The 16,110-nt window shown below is 40.2% G+C and overlaps 1 protein-coding gene across 5 annotated transcripts in view; it reads right to left on the reverse strand.

Annotated features, from left to right (window-relative positions):
* Window positions 1-16,110, reverse strand: part of FSIP1 (fibrous sheath interacting protein 1) — a 217,411-nt gene that overhangs the window by 158,051 nt on the left and 43,250 nt on the right. For 4 of the 5 annotated variants that reach the window (XM_062205606.1, XM_062205604.1, XM_062205603.1 and 1 more), the window contains 2 exons: window positions 5,851-5,949; window positions 2,466-2,590 (listed from right to left, as the gene is read on the reverse strand). In XM_062205606.1, coding sequence (XP_062061590.1) covers window positions 2,466-2,590; window positions 5,851-5,949 — 224 coding nt within the window. The remainder of the gene's footprint in view (window positions 1-2,465; window positions 2,591-5,850; window positions 5,950-16,110) is intronic. The other variant, XM_062205607.1, reaches the window with a different exon arrangement.

Below are 16,110 nucleotides of genomic sequence, written 5' to 3' on the forward strand. Positions count from 1 at the left end.
AACATGCCATGGCCAGTACAAAACCACAGACAGATCAAGTTGAAGAAGGCTTCCTGAAGAAAATCATAGGAAGATAGAAAACAGAAAACTCAAGAGCCCAGAGGCCAGTCCTAGCAGTGGCAGACTGACACAGGAATCCAGTATGCCTGGAAATAAGTCAATTATGTAAAAAACAATCAGATTTGAATTATGAGGAATTACTTCACTCTCTCCCCATGTTAAACTTCACACTCACTAATGCAAGTTACTGGCTGCCGAAGTGGTTTGCCATGAGCCTTCTGCCCAGCCCATTTATATTTCTTATTGTAAACTAATTAGCATGTGATCTAATACAGGAGCCCTGTGCCCTTGGTTAGTCTGAGTTTGCCTTGAAAACAAACAAAGTCAGTCTGTGGGACTTACAAAGTCAAGAAAGAACTTCTGTAGCCAGGAGCTAATCAAGGCCAGTGACCAGCTCCAGGAGGTTCACTAGGGTACAGTTGGCCAACTCCAGCTGCTCTGACAGGAGCATTTTTCCATTCGAAGTTCTAGATGCATGGGCTATAAAATCAGTCTTGTTATTTTATTAAAAAAAAAAAAAAACTGATACTATGTAATTTAAGATCCAGGAAACATAGTCTGTGCTATTATCTAAATAAATTATTTTCAGATTGCAAGAACTAAACTATGGTGGTGAAATCAATGTTAGTTGCCCCTAGCATTTTTTTAAGACTTTTATATCTGAAAGGTAGAATTACAGACAGGAAGAGACAGAGAAAGAGGTCTTCCATCCTTTGGTCCTCTTCCCAAATGGTCGTAACATCTGGAGCTGGGCCAGAACGAAGCCAGGAGCTTCTGGTCTCCGACATGGGTTCAGGGACCCAGGGACCTGGGCCATTTTCTGCTGCTTTCCCAGGCACATCAGCAGGAATCTGGATTGGAAGTGGAGCAGCCAGGAATCAAATTGGCGGTCATATGGGATGCCAGAGTTGCAGGCAGCAGCTTTACCCACTAAGCCATAATGCCGGCCCCACTCCTAGCATTTTAAAAAGGGATAGAATAGGAGCTTGCACTATGGCATACTAGGCTAAGCCTCTGCCTGGTGTGTCAGCATCCCATAGGGGTTTCAATTGGTGTCCCGGCTGCTCCTCTTAAGATCCAGCTCTTTGTTTATGGCCTAGGAAAGCCATGGAAGTATGGCTCAAGTGTTTGGGTCCCTGCACCCACATGGAAGAGCAGGAAGAAGCTCCTGGCTCCTGGCTCCTGGCTCCTGGCTCCGGATCAGCCCAGCTCTGGCTGTTAGGCCATTTGGAGAGTGAACCAGCGGATAGAAGGCCTCTCTCTGTCTCTCCTCTGAACTCCCTCTCAAATTATAAACAAAAAGTATTTTTAAAGGGAGGGAATAAGATTGGACAGGTAAGGATAGGATAGGATGGATCAGGATAGCAGAGGACAGCTCAAGTAATTATGTCCCTCCCAACCATACCAGGAGACCTGGATTGCATTTCTAGCCCCTGGCTTTGGCAGGGCTTGTATTTATGGAGTGAGACAGCAGATGGATAGGAATGCTCTCTGTCCCTGTTTCATTCCCTAAAATAAATGAATAAACAATAATTTTTTAAAACTGTTATGGAGGGGTTGGCATGGTGGCTCACTTGGTTAATCCTCCACCTGCAGCGCCGGCATCCCATATGGGCACCAGGTTCTAGTCCCGGTTGCTCCTCTTTCAGTCCAGCTCTGCTGTGGCCCAGGAGGGCAGTGGAGGATGGCCCAAGTGCTTGGGCCCTGCACCCACATGGGAGACCAAGAGGAAGCACCTGGCTCCTGGCTTCAGATCAGCACACTTCCGGCCATATGGGGGGTGAACCAACAGAAGGAAGACCTTTGTCTCTCTCTCTCACTGTCTATAACTCTACCTGTCAAATAAATAATAATTTAAAAAACTGTTATGAAATAGAAAATAGTGAAGTATTGGTTTACAAAATGTTTCCTTTGGTCATTCATACTAATTCAATTATTAATAGATTTATCATGATCAAAATGTATTTAAAGACACTGAGGGGCCGGCACTGTGGTGCACTGGGTTAATGCCCTGGCCTGAAGCACCAGCATCCCATATATGGACGCCGGTTCTAGTCCCGGCTGCTCTACTTCCAATCCAGCTCTCTGCTATGGCCTGGGATATTAGTAGAAGATGGCCCAAGTCCTTGGGCCCCTGCACCTGTGTGGGAGACCCGTAAGAAGCTCCTGGCTCCTGGCTTCGGATCGGTGCAGTTCCAGCTGTTGCAGCCAACTGGGGAAGTAAACCATCGGATGGAAGACCTCTCTCTCTCTCTCTCTCTCTGCCTCTCCTCTCCCTGTGTAACTCTGACTCTCAAGTAAAAAATAAATAAATCTTAAAAAAAAAAAAGACACTGAACATACTATTACCATTTATGCAATTCAGTTAGTCCTTAATTCTGCCCTGGAATTTTCTATTTACATACCTCAATGTTTCGCTTAATAAAATCCTGCTTGTGTTTACCCCTGAGTTCAGTCTTTTCTATATTTGAGAAAGGTTTCTTTTCAGCTTTGACCAATGAATCATTTCGTTCCACATCATGAGTAAAATCTAATATCAAAAAAGTTTGAAATTTTTTTAAGAATTATGGAGTATACAAAAAATTCACTCTAAGCATATATATATTAAAATATGCAAGAAATAAACTATACATAAAAATTAGCAACTAAATCCAAATTCAGGAGCCTAATGTCTAGAGATACTTCTCTTAAAAAGATAAACCATAACATCCACCAAAATCTTCTTAAAACTTCTTGAGTTATTCATTATCATATATTAATCTTCCTGCTGTTGACTCCTTAGGAATGATAAAAGATATGAACAGAAAGTCAAGGTATATACAGAAAGAATAAATCACTGATGTGATGGGGATTTTAAGATATGTAATTTTTTTAGTCTTTATGAAACAAAACTTTTCCTTAAAGACTATCATTACTTTCTGCTAGTCTATTAACTTGCTAACACTCTTTCTGAGCAATACTTTTTACTCAAGCTTGTCTTTTAACAAAGGCCTGGGAATATGTGTCCTGGATGTTCTAACTCTCATATGTACACACTCCCACAGGACATCTCAGTTTATCAGTTTTACTCAATCTTTGAGAAGAGGCTCAAGTAAACCTTTAAGATTCTCTGACCCTGAGGGCTCAAAGCAAGGATAAGAAAAGTACTTGTGGGGGCCAGTGTTGTGGTGTGGCAGGTTAAGCCTCTGCCTGGCATCCCATATGGGTGCCAGTTCATGCCCTAGCTGCTCCACTTCTGACCCAGCTCTCAGCTAATGCACCTGGGAAAGCAGCAGCAGATGCTCCAAGTGCTTGGGCCCTTACACTCATGTAGCAGACAAAGAAGCAGCTCCAGGCTCCTAGATTCAGCCTGGCACAGTCCCAGCCTTTGTGGCTCCTAGATTCAGCCTGGCACAGTCCCAGCCTTTGTGGCCATCTGGGGAGTGAACCAGAGGATGGAAGATTCTCTCTCTCTCTCTCTCTCTCTTTAACTTTGCCTTTCAAATAAATAACAAACCTTTTAAAAAAGAAAAAGAAAGAGGACTCATTCATTTGAATAAATACCTTGTATTTACTATATCACCATTAAAGCTTTTAAAATAGGTCATCTAAACCTTCATTATTCTATACTTAGTGTGTCTGTGTGGGTGCAGTCTGTTGAAATCTTTACTTAGTATATAGTAAGTTGATGTTCTGTATATAAAGATAATTGAAAATGAATCTTGATGAAGAATGGGATGGGAGAGGGAGTGGAAGATGGGATGGTTGCAGGTGGGAGGGAGGTTATGGGGGGAAAAGCCACTATAATTCAAAACTTGTACTTTGGAAATTTATATTTATTAAATAAAAGTTGGAAAAAAAAAAGAATCTCCTTAAATGACAAATGGAGATCACCCTACAAAACAGGACAACTTGCCACATTAAAGTCCAAAACAAAAAAATATGTCAGTAGCTCAATCTAGACAAGGTTTATTAGGTTCAGTAACCATGGCAAAAAGAAAAGAGCTATTCATTTGGTATATTTATAACTATTTATCAAAGATTTAATAAATTTAAACATTAATGGATAAAGTTTGGTGAAAACAGCTGGAAATAATCGGGAAAAGAATAAAATCTCTAGATTTAAATTCATTTCAAACAAAACTAAATTCAAATAAAAACCACTCATATTTAAGTTGTAAGTTTTTAGGCAAATAATTCTGTTCTTTATCATTGGGTTTTTTATTTTATTATTTTTTATTTCTTTGAGAGATAGAGAAACACAGACAGAGAGCTTCTGTCCGCTGGTTCACTCTTCAAACGCCATGTGAGCCTGGGCTGGCCCAGGACAGAAGCAAGGAGCTGGGAGCTCAGTCCAGGTCTCCCACGTGGGTACCAGAAACCCAATTACTTAAGCCATCGTCTGCTGCCTCTTAGGGTCTGCAACAGAAGGAAGCTGTTTGAAATCAGAAGCCACAGCCAATAACAGAACCCAAGTACTCCAGTGTAGGATACAGACATCTAAACCACTAGATTAAGTGCCCTCTCCAGAGGCTTTAATTTTTAATGAATCACGTAATTTTTTAAATTAACTACCAATAGTTAAAGCATGAGTTACTTTCTTCATTCATGGCTACCTTAGATTTAAAATATATCATTTTTGCCATAATTTAAGTTATGTAGCCTTTTTAATTAAAATATGAGGTTTATTTAAGTTGATATTTCATAATAATTTAACAAATATATTAAAATAATTCAAATTAAATGCAGCCATACCCACACTTATGACAGTTTCATTTTTCTTTTATTATTTTTAAATTGAATTTTAAGTTGAATTTGCAAAAATTTTAATAACAAACTTTTTAACAAAATCATATACTAAAAACTGTTTATGCAGAAAACTCAGAAAACACAGTGACCTGTTCATTGTGAAAGACTTTAAATTACAGCATTATAATACAAAAAACAGGAAATAGACCATACCTGAAAAAACTAATATAACATTGGATTCATAACACACTTGCAATAAATTGTGAGGAAAAAACATTGGATTATATGGCCAATATTGTCTCTCTAGAAATAATTTTCTTCTCCTCCCCAGGTTAGTGGTGATATAGCCAAGCTGTCATATTCCTATAGTGACCCCAACCTTCGCTGCACTAGACAAGTTGGTGGAAGGAATCCAAGCTGAGTGGTTTGGTCTCTTCTCTAGGATTGTGGAATTGAGCCTCCCTATCAATGACTAAAATACATTGATACCACTAAGATCTTTTCTATATTTTTTTTTTAAGGTAGGATTCCATTACTTGCAGCCAGCTGCTTTTTATTACCATTAAAAAGAGAGAGTCAGGGAGAGAGAGAGAGAATTTCCATCCCCTATTCACTCCCCAAATGCCCACAGTAGCTAAAGCTGAAGACAATAGACCAAAACTCAACCCAAGTATCCCACCTGCATACCAAGAACCCAATCAGTTGAGCCACACTGCTGCTGCATTGGTAGGAAGTTGGAGTCAGTACCCAGAGCTAGGAATGAATCCACCCCGGTACTCTGATGTGGGATACAGGCATCATAACTGCTAGGTTAAACGTCCACTCTATTAACTCTTTATTACACAAAATATCAAACATCCAAATGTAAAGAGAATGGTATAATGAATTCTTAAGTTAGCTTCAACACTGATCAACTCATAACCAATCATGTGTGATCCTGAACCCCACCTACTCCTACTCACACCTCTGAATTAAATTACATCAACTCATTGCACTCATGGATATTTCTGTGCACAGGCAGCATTCCTGTGACAATATGTATAACTACAAAGTGGAACATACCTCGGTTGACACTCTGCAGATGGTTTTCATATTCTTCTGGAGGGACTTGAGTGTGAAACACGGGGAAAAATATGCCTTCATCCTCATAATGAGAAGGATCTATCAATTTAAAAAATTATTTGTTCAATATTCACTAAATAAATATCTACAGTTATAAAAAAGAGATAAGATCTGATATTCTCTCCGGTATATGCCAATTCCTTCAACACACACAAATTTGTTTTTAAAAAAATCTATTTATTTATTTGAAAGGCAGAGTTACAGAGAGGCAAAGGCAGCGGCAGAGGCAGCGGCAGAGAGAAAGAGAGGAAGAAAGAGAGAGAGAGGTCTTCCACCCACTGGTTCACTAACCAGGAGCTTCTTCCAGTTTTCCCACACAGGTGCAGGGGCCCAAGGACTTGGGCCATCTTCTACTGCTTTCCCAGGCCACAGCAGAGAGCTGGCTCAGAAGTGAAGCAGCCAGGACTTGAATGAGCACCCTTATGGGATGCCGGCTGTTCAGGCACTGGCTTTACCTGCTATGCCACAACACTGACCCCAACACAAATTTCTTAAGGTGATGTGAAAGCCATTTCCATGTAGAAATTACAATCACCTTTGTGTACATAAATCATTAACACAATTCAGAGACATCAACATGGCCAGAAAGCTTTTCCCTAGGAACTAAACGTAAAGAGAATGTACAAGAGTGTGATAAAATATCATACTAACTCTACAGAGATTATGTACCCAAATCCCAATGTTCATAATGCATGCTGAGAATATTCAAGCTGAATAACTGTAGTTGTATTTCTCTTTATTACTGTAGATAACTCTGGGTGGAGATTTCAAGTCATTATCATTAGGATAAAAGAATATATTTGGAAGAGAAAACTTGGGAGACTCTTACCAGTTAGCTTTCTTTTGTGATTTGTTCTCTTGGACTAGAATCCATAAAGAAAATAGGACACTGTGTTTTTCAACTTTTTTGACATCTATTTAATTTATTTTTATATTTTTCTATTTGCAATTTAGACACTGTATATTTATTTGCAAGAAACTACAAACATAAATAAGTGGTTTTTTCCCCTCAAGTTTGCCTCTATACCTTAACATGAGAGAATATTCCAGGTAGTGGCAAAGAGATGGTTTTGATTCAGAAAACATGGCAAGTCTTGAAAGCTATTACAGGTTCCACCACTTATCTCTGAAAAAAGTCCTGTTAAAACTCCACTCTGTGGAGACCACAGACAAAGGTGAGAAGAGACTCACTCCAGTCCACAATCGTCAAATTCAAACCATTAAACTTTGGATATTAAAAACCAATTCACTAATTCTAATTCCCTAATTTGCAATTCATAATAACATACTATACACTGTGGCTGATATTACCAGGTTATTTGTTCCACATTCTTTGATGAGTTAAACTAGCAATTTAATGGTATAAGCCTGGAGGGGAGAAGAGTAAGCTATAAGAAAATGGTTTGGTACCAATACTGTTATTACAGATCTAAAGAATTCATTAACACAGGCTTAGCATGTCAGCAATCTGACAATATTTTATTATTAATTTAAAATATATCATATGCTTAAAGTAAAATATATTTATTTTCTATCCCCTAATTCCTTTTTGATAGTTTAACTCAGTTTTACACCAAAACACCTATAAAAACAAAATATAAAACTGAAAATACCAAAACCTATTTTAAAAAACTACTACAACAAGATGATATCTGAAAAATTTTAATTCTAAGGATTTCTCCTTAGACTGAAAGTAACTCTTGCAACCTTGCCACTCTTTGCTCATCATCCCAGGGGTTTTCAGGCAAATTGGGCACAGCAGCGCCTCAGTTTTGGATTTAAAAGACAGCAGATTTGAAAGTCAGGCATTTACCTGAAAAAACATAACTAACTCTTGAGCTTAAAAGAAGAAGAAAAGAAAGAAAAAAAAGCATTTTCTGAATTCTGTTAGCTTCCCTTTGGAAAACTTTTTTTTTTTTTTTTTTTGACAGGCAGAGTGGACAGTGAGAGAAGGAGACAGAGAGAAAGGTCTTCCTTCTGTTGGTTGACCCCCTAAATGGCTGCTACAGCTGGCGCTATGCCGATCCGAAGCCAGGAGCCAGGTGCTTCCTTCTGGTCTCCCATGCGGGTGCAGGGCCCAAGGACCTGGGCCATCCTCCTCTGCCCTCCCAGGCCACAGCAGAGAGCTGGCCTGGAAGAGGAACAACCGGGACAGAATCTGGCGCCTCAAACGGTACTAAAACCCTGGGTGCCGGCGCCACAGGCAGAGGATTAGCCTAGTGAGCCTTGGCGCCAGCTGGAAAGCTCTTTTTTAAAGTAAAATTAATTAATTAACTGGGTAATCTAAAAGAAATTACGGAATTGGAAAATAATCATTTGATAACATTCATAATAATAATAACTGATGCAAGGAGGAGTCAATAATAGTGAAACTAGTGGATAAAAGCTTGAAGACTGGGGCCAGTGCTGTGGCATAATAGGTTAAGCATCTACCTGTGGTGCCGGCATCCTATATGGGCTCCAGTTCGTGTCCTGGCTGCTCCACTTCTAATCCAGCTTCCTGCTGATGGCCTGGGAAAACAGTGGAAGATGGCCCAAGTGCTTGGGACCCTGCACCTGCATAGGAGACCCAGAAGAAACTCCTGGCTCCTGGCTCCGGATCTGCCCAGCTTAAACCATTGTGGCCATTTGGTGAGTGAACCAGTGGATGGAAGACCTCTCTCTCTGTCTCTCCCTCTCTCTATCTGTAACTTTGCCCCTCAAGTTAATAAAATAAAATAATAAAAATAAATCTTTAAAAAAAAAGTTTGAGTGCTAACAGGATAATAGCTGCAAAGAATCTTCCCACAAGATAATTTATTAATTACAAGAGGGAGAAACAGTAACTTTACAGTGAAGAAAGCTGATAGGCACCATCTTAACCAAGTACTAAAGTCAGTATCAAGGTAATGGGGTAATCAATATCAACTATTTCCTGTAATGGTACATACAGAAGCACACAGTGTCACTTCTGTGAAATTCTTGCCAAAACCCATGACCTGAACCTACCATGCAGAAACTACCCAAACTGGAGGACAATCTACAACACAATAGGCTTGTGGCTTCTAAAATGCCAGTGTCATAAGACACAAGAAAGACTAAAGAGAAATGACAACTGAATGCAATACATGATCTGTGATTTCTTTTGCTATCGAGGATTTAATTAGACAACTGGAAAAATCTGATACAGATTAAACAATAATATTGTAACATTTTCAGAAATAAATATTAACTTATTGATTTATATGTATGCCTGTGTGTGAGAGAGATCGATCAAGCTTATGTGCCACTTGTATGGAGAGGTGAGGGGGAAAGAAAGATCAAGGCAGACAGAGGAGGAGGATGTGGTAAGATGTTAACATTTGAAGAAGCTGGATAAAGGGTATCTGAGAATTTTTTGTACTTTTCTTGCAACTTTAAATCTAAATTATGTCAAAATAAAACACTAAGAGGAAAATTTTAAGCCTCCTCACTACAAACATCTATGTGAGAAAAAAACATCTTCCTTCAGAGATCAAAATAAGAGTCTGAGGACCAAGCCCTGAAAGAGGAAGACTACAAGATATTCATTTCCAGTCACTTTAGGAATAAATTAAACCTATCCCAGGTAAGGGGGGAGGACTTACAAGAGCATCAACTTAGAACCAATGATACCAGTGTGAGGGTGCTCCCCTGCACACATCTCCCCAAAGTGAACAGAGATCCATGATTGGACAGTGGAACCCAGAGCAGCTTGGGCTGTGCTACACTGCACACCTGGAACTCCAGGAGGAGTCGGGGCACACAGTGCTCTCCATCAGCAAGGCCGTATGTGTTTAGAGGGAGACAGGGCCTGATGCAGTCACACACCGTACACATGATTCCCAATAGTTGGCCTGTGGCATGGAGGGGACCAGAAGTTCTTACATGCCCTGTGGACTAGAAGAGGCCTGGGATCATGATGAAAGGGTGAGGCAGAAAGCAGACCTCAACAACCAAACAGCATGACGGGGCCCATGGATATCAGTAGCATCTGCTGGCAGGTGACAAAAGGCTAAAGGTGACAAGCCACAGTCGGCAAAGGCCCAGGCTAGGTTATAGACACAGACCAAGCAGGACAAGACACTTCTAAGAGAAGAACAAGGACCAGAAGTACCCTTTCCCCAACTCCACCCCAGTGATGCCAGGATGCTCCACAATTCTCCTCATGAGCAGAGATGTCTCCCTGAGAAATGAGAAGAACAGGGATAGTGAGATGCAAAGAAATTCTAGATAACTTAGCATTTACCTGAAAGAAACCAAGCTTATCTGAAAGATACTAGGTATTAAACCAGAAATGATTTCCTTGAATGTTTTCCCCTCTACAGAGTAGAGATGGAGGTTCATCAATAATCTGAGTCCCAAAAGGGAAAGACAGCCTCCTGCCAGCATATTTGAGTTACACAGTACAACCTTTAAACTCATTACACAAGCATCTACTGGCAGAATCTGAGAGCAATGGCCACCATGCAAATGACAGAAATGGATAGAGAAGAGCAATCAGTGGCCAGGCACTCATTGCATCTAGAACCCAGACAGACCTGGGTCTAGAAGGAAAGCAGACCACCACTTAATGCCCCATGACACAGAGGTTAAGGGAAGGGAGAAACCAGAAAATCAGAGTCATTTCTTGAGCACTTGCACTGCACCGTGAGGCTGTCCACATGCTGTTATCCAGCTACTGCCATCCTCTTCCTACAGCCATCCAGGGCAGCAACTCCTGAGAAAACACCCAGAGAGCCTGTAAGCAGAGATGGGCAATGGAGATGTACCCCTGCAAGCAAATCCTTGTTGGGACAGAGATATGATGCTAACAGATAGGATGCTAAGAACTCTGAAAGTTGATGTTGTACCTGTACTCAGAACTACATCAGTCACAGGCATCAAAATCCCAACCAGTACAGCAGAGTCTCAGTGGTGAATGTCACTTGAAGTTGGAATGGAGTGAGTCACAGCAACCTGCCAGCATCCAGACAGTGAGCAGACCCAAAGCAAATGCACCCTTACACGCTGTTGGCAAATACCAGGTGTGGATGGATTTCACCTCATTTGAAGATAAGGAAACAGATGGGGAAAACAGAAAATGAAAATGAAACAGCATCCTGGCAATCAGTGGAAAAGCAGACATTTTGAGAATATTTATTATAAAATTTCTGAAAACCCTTTGACATCCTCAATATATCAGAACACATGACATTTCCTAAACTATAGGAGAAAATCACAAGGAGAGCGCTAATATAAAAAAGAGGATGTGGGCCCACACTGTGGCATAGCGGGTAGGGCCACTGCCTGCAGTGTGGACATCCCATATGGGCGCCAGTTTGAGACCTGGCTGCTCCACTTCTGACCCATCTCTCTGCTATGGCCTGGGAAAGCAATGGAAAATGGTCCAAGAGCTTGGGCCCCTGTACCCACGTGGGGAACCCAGAGGAAGCTCCTGGCTCCTGGCTTCAGATTGGCACAGCTCCAGCTGTTGTGGCCATCTGGGAAGTGAACCAGCAGATGGAAGACCTCTTTCTCTCCCTCTTTCTTTCTCTCTCTCTCTCTCTCTGCCTTTGCCTCTCTTTAGCTCTTTCGTTCAAATAAATAACTAAATAAATCTTAAAAAAAAAAAGAGGAAATTTACCAAGCCTAACTTCAGTGTCACCTTGAATACTCCCTCACCCTGGAGTACAGAACTGAGTTCTCTGGCCACATCCACCACATGCCTCTGGGTATTCACTGGAAGAGCAGACACTCCACTAAAGCCACAGAGGCATAGTCCAAAGATAAAAGGCATAATAGGGGGGAAAAAAAACCAACAAGTATCTCCAAAAATACATAAAAATAAACACAGCAATTCAAGAAACAAGAATAAGGAAGAAAACATGATGCCCCCAAAGGAACACAACAACCCTTCAATATTAGAATGTAAAGATGAAGAGACTGAAGAAATGCCAGAAACGAAATTCAAAAATTGATTGTAGAATTACTTACAATTAGTCAGAAGCAACTCCACGAGTTAAAGAAATTCATAAATGTCATGGATGAAAATTTCTCCCATGAAATTCAGATTTTAAAGAGAAACCAAAATGAAATATTGGAAATGGGGGCTGGCACTGTGGTGTAGCAGGTTAACACCCTGGCCTGAAGCACCGGCATCCCATATGGGCACCGGTTCTAGTCCTGGCTGCTCCTCTTCCAATCCAGCTCTCTTCTGTGGCCTGGGAAAGCAGTGGAGGATGACCCAAGTCCTTGGGCCCCTGCACCTGCATGAGAGACTGGGAAGAAGCACCTGGTTCCTGACTTTGGATCGGCTCAGCTGCGGCCGTTGCTGCCATTTGGGGAGTGAACCAGAGAATGGAAGACCTTTCTCTCTGTCTCTCCTTCTCACTCTCCATAACACTACCTCTCAATAAATAAATTAAAATGTATATATATTGAAAATGAAGAATTAAATAGATCAAATTAAAAATGTGGTAGAAAATCTTAACAGACTCAGTGAGGCAGAAAAAAGAATAACTAAGTTAGAAGACAAAACTCTGGAAATTTTACAGCCAGACCAAAAAGAAATTAGAAAACTAAAAAATAGTGCTGGAGCTTTGTGGGATACTATCAAATGACCCAACATACTGGTCTTAGGAGTTCCTGAAGGTGTGGAAAGAGATAATGGATTAGAAGGCCTTTTTAGTGAAATAATTACAGAAAACTTCCCCAATTTGAACAAATAAAGGAACATCCTAGTACATGAGGCACACAGAACTCCTAATAGACATGACCAGAAAAGACCTTCACCTCAACACAATGTAGTCAAACTCTCCACAGTAAAACATAAAGAAAAGATTTTAAAATGTGCGCAAGAGAGGCCAGCACCGCAGCTCAATAGGCTAATCCTCCGCCTGCGGTGCCAGCACACCAGGTTCTGGTCTCGGTTGGGGCGCTGGATTCTGTCCCGGTTGCTCCTCTTCCAGTCCAGCTCTCTGCTATGGCCTGGGAGGGCAGTGGAGGATGGCCCAAGTCCTTGGGCCCTGCACCCACATGGGAGACCAGGAGAGGCACCTGGCTCCTGGCTTCTGATCAGCGCAGTGCGCCAGCCGCAGCGGCCATTGGAGGGTGAACCAATGGTAAAGGAAGACTTTTCTCTCTGTCTCTCACTGTCCACTCTGCCTGTCAAAAAAAAAAAAAAATGTGCGCAAGAGAAACACCAGATTACTTTCAGAGGATCTCCAGTTAGCCTCACAGCAGACTTCTCACCAGAAACCCTACAGGCTAGGAGAGAATGGCGAGATATATTCTAAGTCTTAAGAAAAAAAAACTGTCAACTCAAAATACTATATCCTGCAAAGCTCTCATTTATGGATGAAGGTGAAACAAAGACCTTCAATAACAAACAGAAATTAAAAGAATTTGTCACCACTCCTCCAGCCTTACCAAAGATGCTTAAGGATGTGTTACACGCAGAAACACAGAAACACAGTCATCACTATGAAAGAAGGTAAGACAGAAAATCTCCCACTAAAAGTACAAAGGAAAGCCAAAGTAAAAAAAAATAGGAATATTTATGGAAAAACGGCAGGGCCAAGTTGTTATTTATCAAGTGTCACTGAATATAAATGGCCTCAGTTCTCCAGCTAAAAGATACAGACTGGCTGAATGGATTAAAAAAGACCCACCTATTTGCTGCCTACAAGAAACACATCTCACCAACAAAGATACACACATGCTGAAAGTGAAAGGATGGAAAAAGATATTCCATGCTAACAGAAACCCAAAAAGAGCTGGTGTAGCTATCCTAATATCAGAAAAAATAGACTTTAACATAAAAACTGTTAGAAGAGACAAAAAAGGACACTATGTAATGATTAAGGGATCATTTCAACAGGAAAATGTGACTATTATAAACATATATGCACCTAAATTACAAGGCACCTGGCTTTTTAAAAGAAATGTTAATGGCTCTAAAGGGAGACATAGACCACAATACAATAGTAATAAGGGATGTCAATAACCCACTTTCATCAACGGACAGATCAACCAGACAGGAAAATCAGCAAGGAAACAGCGGAGTTAATCAAACTATAAACCAAAAGGACCTAATGAATATCTGCAGAACCTTTTATCCTACAGTTTCAGAATACACAGTGCATGGTACTTTATCTAGGATAAACCACATGCTAGGGCATAAAAAAAAAAAAAACAAAACTGAAATCCTGTCATTTACAACAAAATGGACGCAACTAGAAAACATCATACTTACTGAAATACGCTAGTCCCAAAAGGACAAATGCAATATGTTCTCCCTGATCTGTGGTAACTAATAGTGTACCTAAAAGGTAATCTATAGAAGTGAAATTGATACTTTGAGATGCGATGACTTTGAACAGTTCTTCTCTTGACTGCTTTCTTTTCATACTATTTGTTGAACTCATTACTTAGTAAAGAGTTAATCTTATGTATACAAAGTTAACTGAAAATAGATCTTAGTAAAAAATAAGAATGGGAATAGGAGGGGGGGAGGTAGAAGGGAAGGGGGCTATGGTAGGAAGAATCACTATGTTCCTAAAGTTGGATTTATGAAATGCATGAAGTTTGTATACCTTAAATAAAAGATTTCTGGGGGAAAAAAGACTAAGATATTCATTAGCAAAAAAAAAAAAAGGGAGAGAGAGAGAGAGAGAGTCAAGAATAAAATGTTTTTGTCCCCCTACCCCAGATAACATGTAATAATTAGAATTATATTGCCTACTCTCACCTTTTTTCCTACTGAAAAAGTTTCTGTTAATGTAACATGGAGTTTTAGATCTAGATACTGTCATTCTTATATCTTCTTAAGAGTAATTTTTAATATTCTGATATTTGGATTTATAAACATACAATTATTTCCATTAATCTGTTTAAATATGGCAATTTGTAATTAGTCAATAGTTGTAATGCTCACTAATAATTCCTTTATATAGCAATTTTTCTAACACTATATCTAAATTCCAATTCATTCACTGGTTGGCTAAAGTATATTTTCAAGCAAATGTTTTTAAAGATTTAGGGAGAAATAGAGAAAAAGGTCATCCATCCACTGGTTCACCCCCCAAATGGCCATAACAGCTGAAGCTGAGCAGATCTGAAGCCAGGAGCTAGGAGCTTCCTCTGGGTCCTCCACGTGAGTTCACGGGCCCAAGCACTTGGGCCATCTTTCACTGTTTTCCCAGGACATTGGCAGAGAGCTGGATCAGAAAATGAGCAGCCAGGACACAAAGTGGTGACTATATAGGACACCAGTACCACAAGTAGAGGCTTAGCCTTCTACGTCACAGCGCCAGCCCCAAACAAATTTTTTTCCAAAACCAGCATCAGTGGTGAATTATCTAGTCTCTACAATAACAGAATGTCTTTCTGTTATCTTCATGCACATAACAACAGCAATAAAACATTCCCAATTACTAATTTTCTTCTACCAGAAAAAAAAAAAAATCTAAAGTCAGCTTCAAGTTTTTTTATAGAAAAACAAAATAAAGTCACTCTAATTTTTGCCTGGATGCTTGTTAGATTTTTTTTAGTGAATTTCCATGGTTCAAAATTCTTCCCAAGATAGATAAGAGTATTGGTCTTTTATCACTAATTTTGCATACATGATATTTTTAAGATAATAAAAGTTTGACTTGATAATTGTTTCTGTGTTATACTATTTATCACACAAGAATTCTTATAATTTTCAGCTAGAATTCATATTCAATGTTTCAACAGTGAATTTTCATTTTATCATTTTCTCATCTATTTACCCCCTCATGTTGTGGAATATTGCTTACTGCTTTCATTTTCCTGCATTCTTGATTGTGTTCTTTAGTGCAACAAATGCATCTTTCCTTATAATCCTGCCTCATCTTAGCTGCCAAAAGATATTAAGAGAATGAAAAGACAAGCCATAGATTGGAAGAAAATATTTGCAAAATTCATATCTGATAAAAGACTTGTACCCAAAATATACAAAGAACTCTTAAAAGGCAATAGTAGGGCCAGTGCCACAGCTCACTAGGCTAATCCTCCACCTGTAGCACCGGCACCCCGGGTTCTAGTCACGGTTGGGGCGCCAATTCTGTCCTGGTTGCTCCTCTTCCTGTCTAGCTCTCTGCTGTGGCCCAGGAAGGCAGTGGAGGATGGCCCAGGTGCTTGGGCGCCTGCACCCACGTGGGAGACCAGGAGGAAGCACCTGGCTCCTGGCTTCGGATC

The sequence above is a fragment of the Lepus europaeus genome, chromosome 11 (genome assembly GCF_033115175.1).
Source record: "Lepus europaeus isolate LE1 chromosome 11, mLepTim1.pri, whole genome shotgun sequence".
Lineage (NCBI taxonomy): Eukaryota > Metazoa > Chordata > Mammalia > Lagomorpha > Leporidae > Lepus > Lepus europaeus.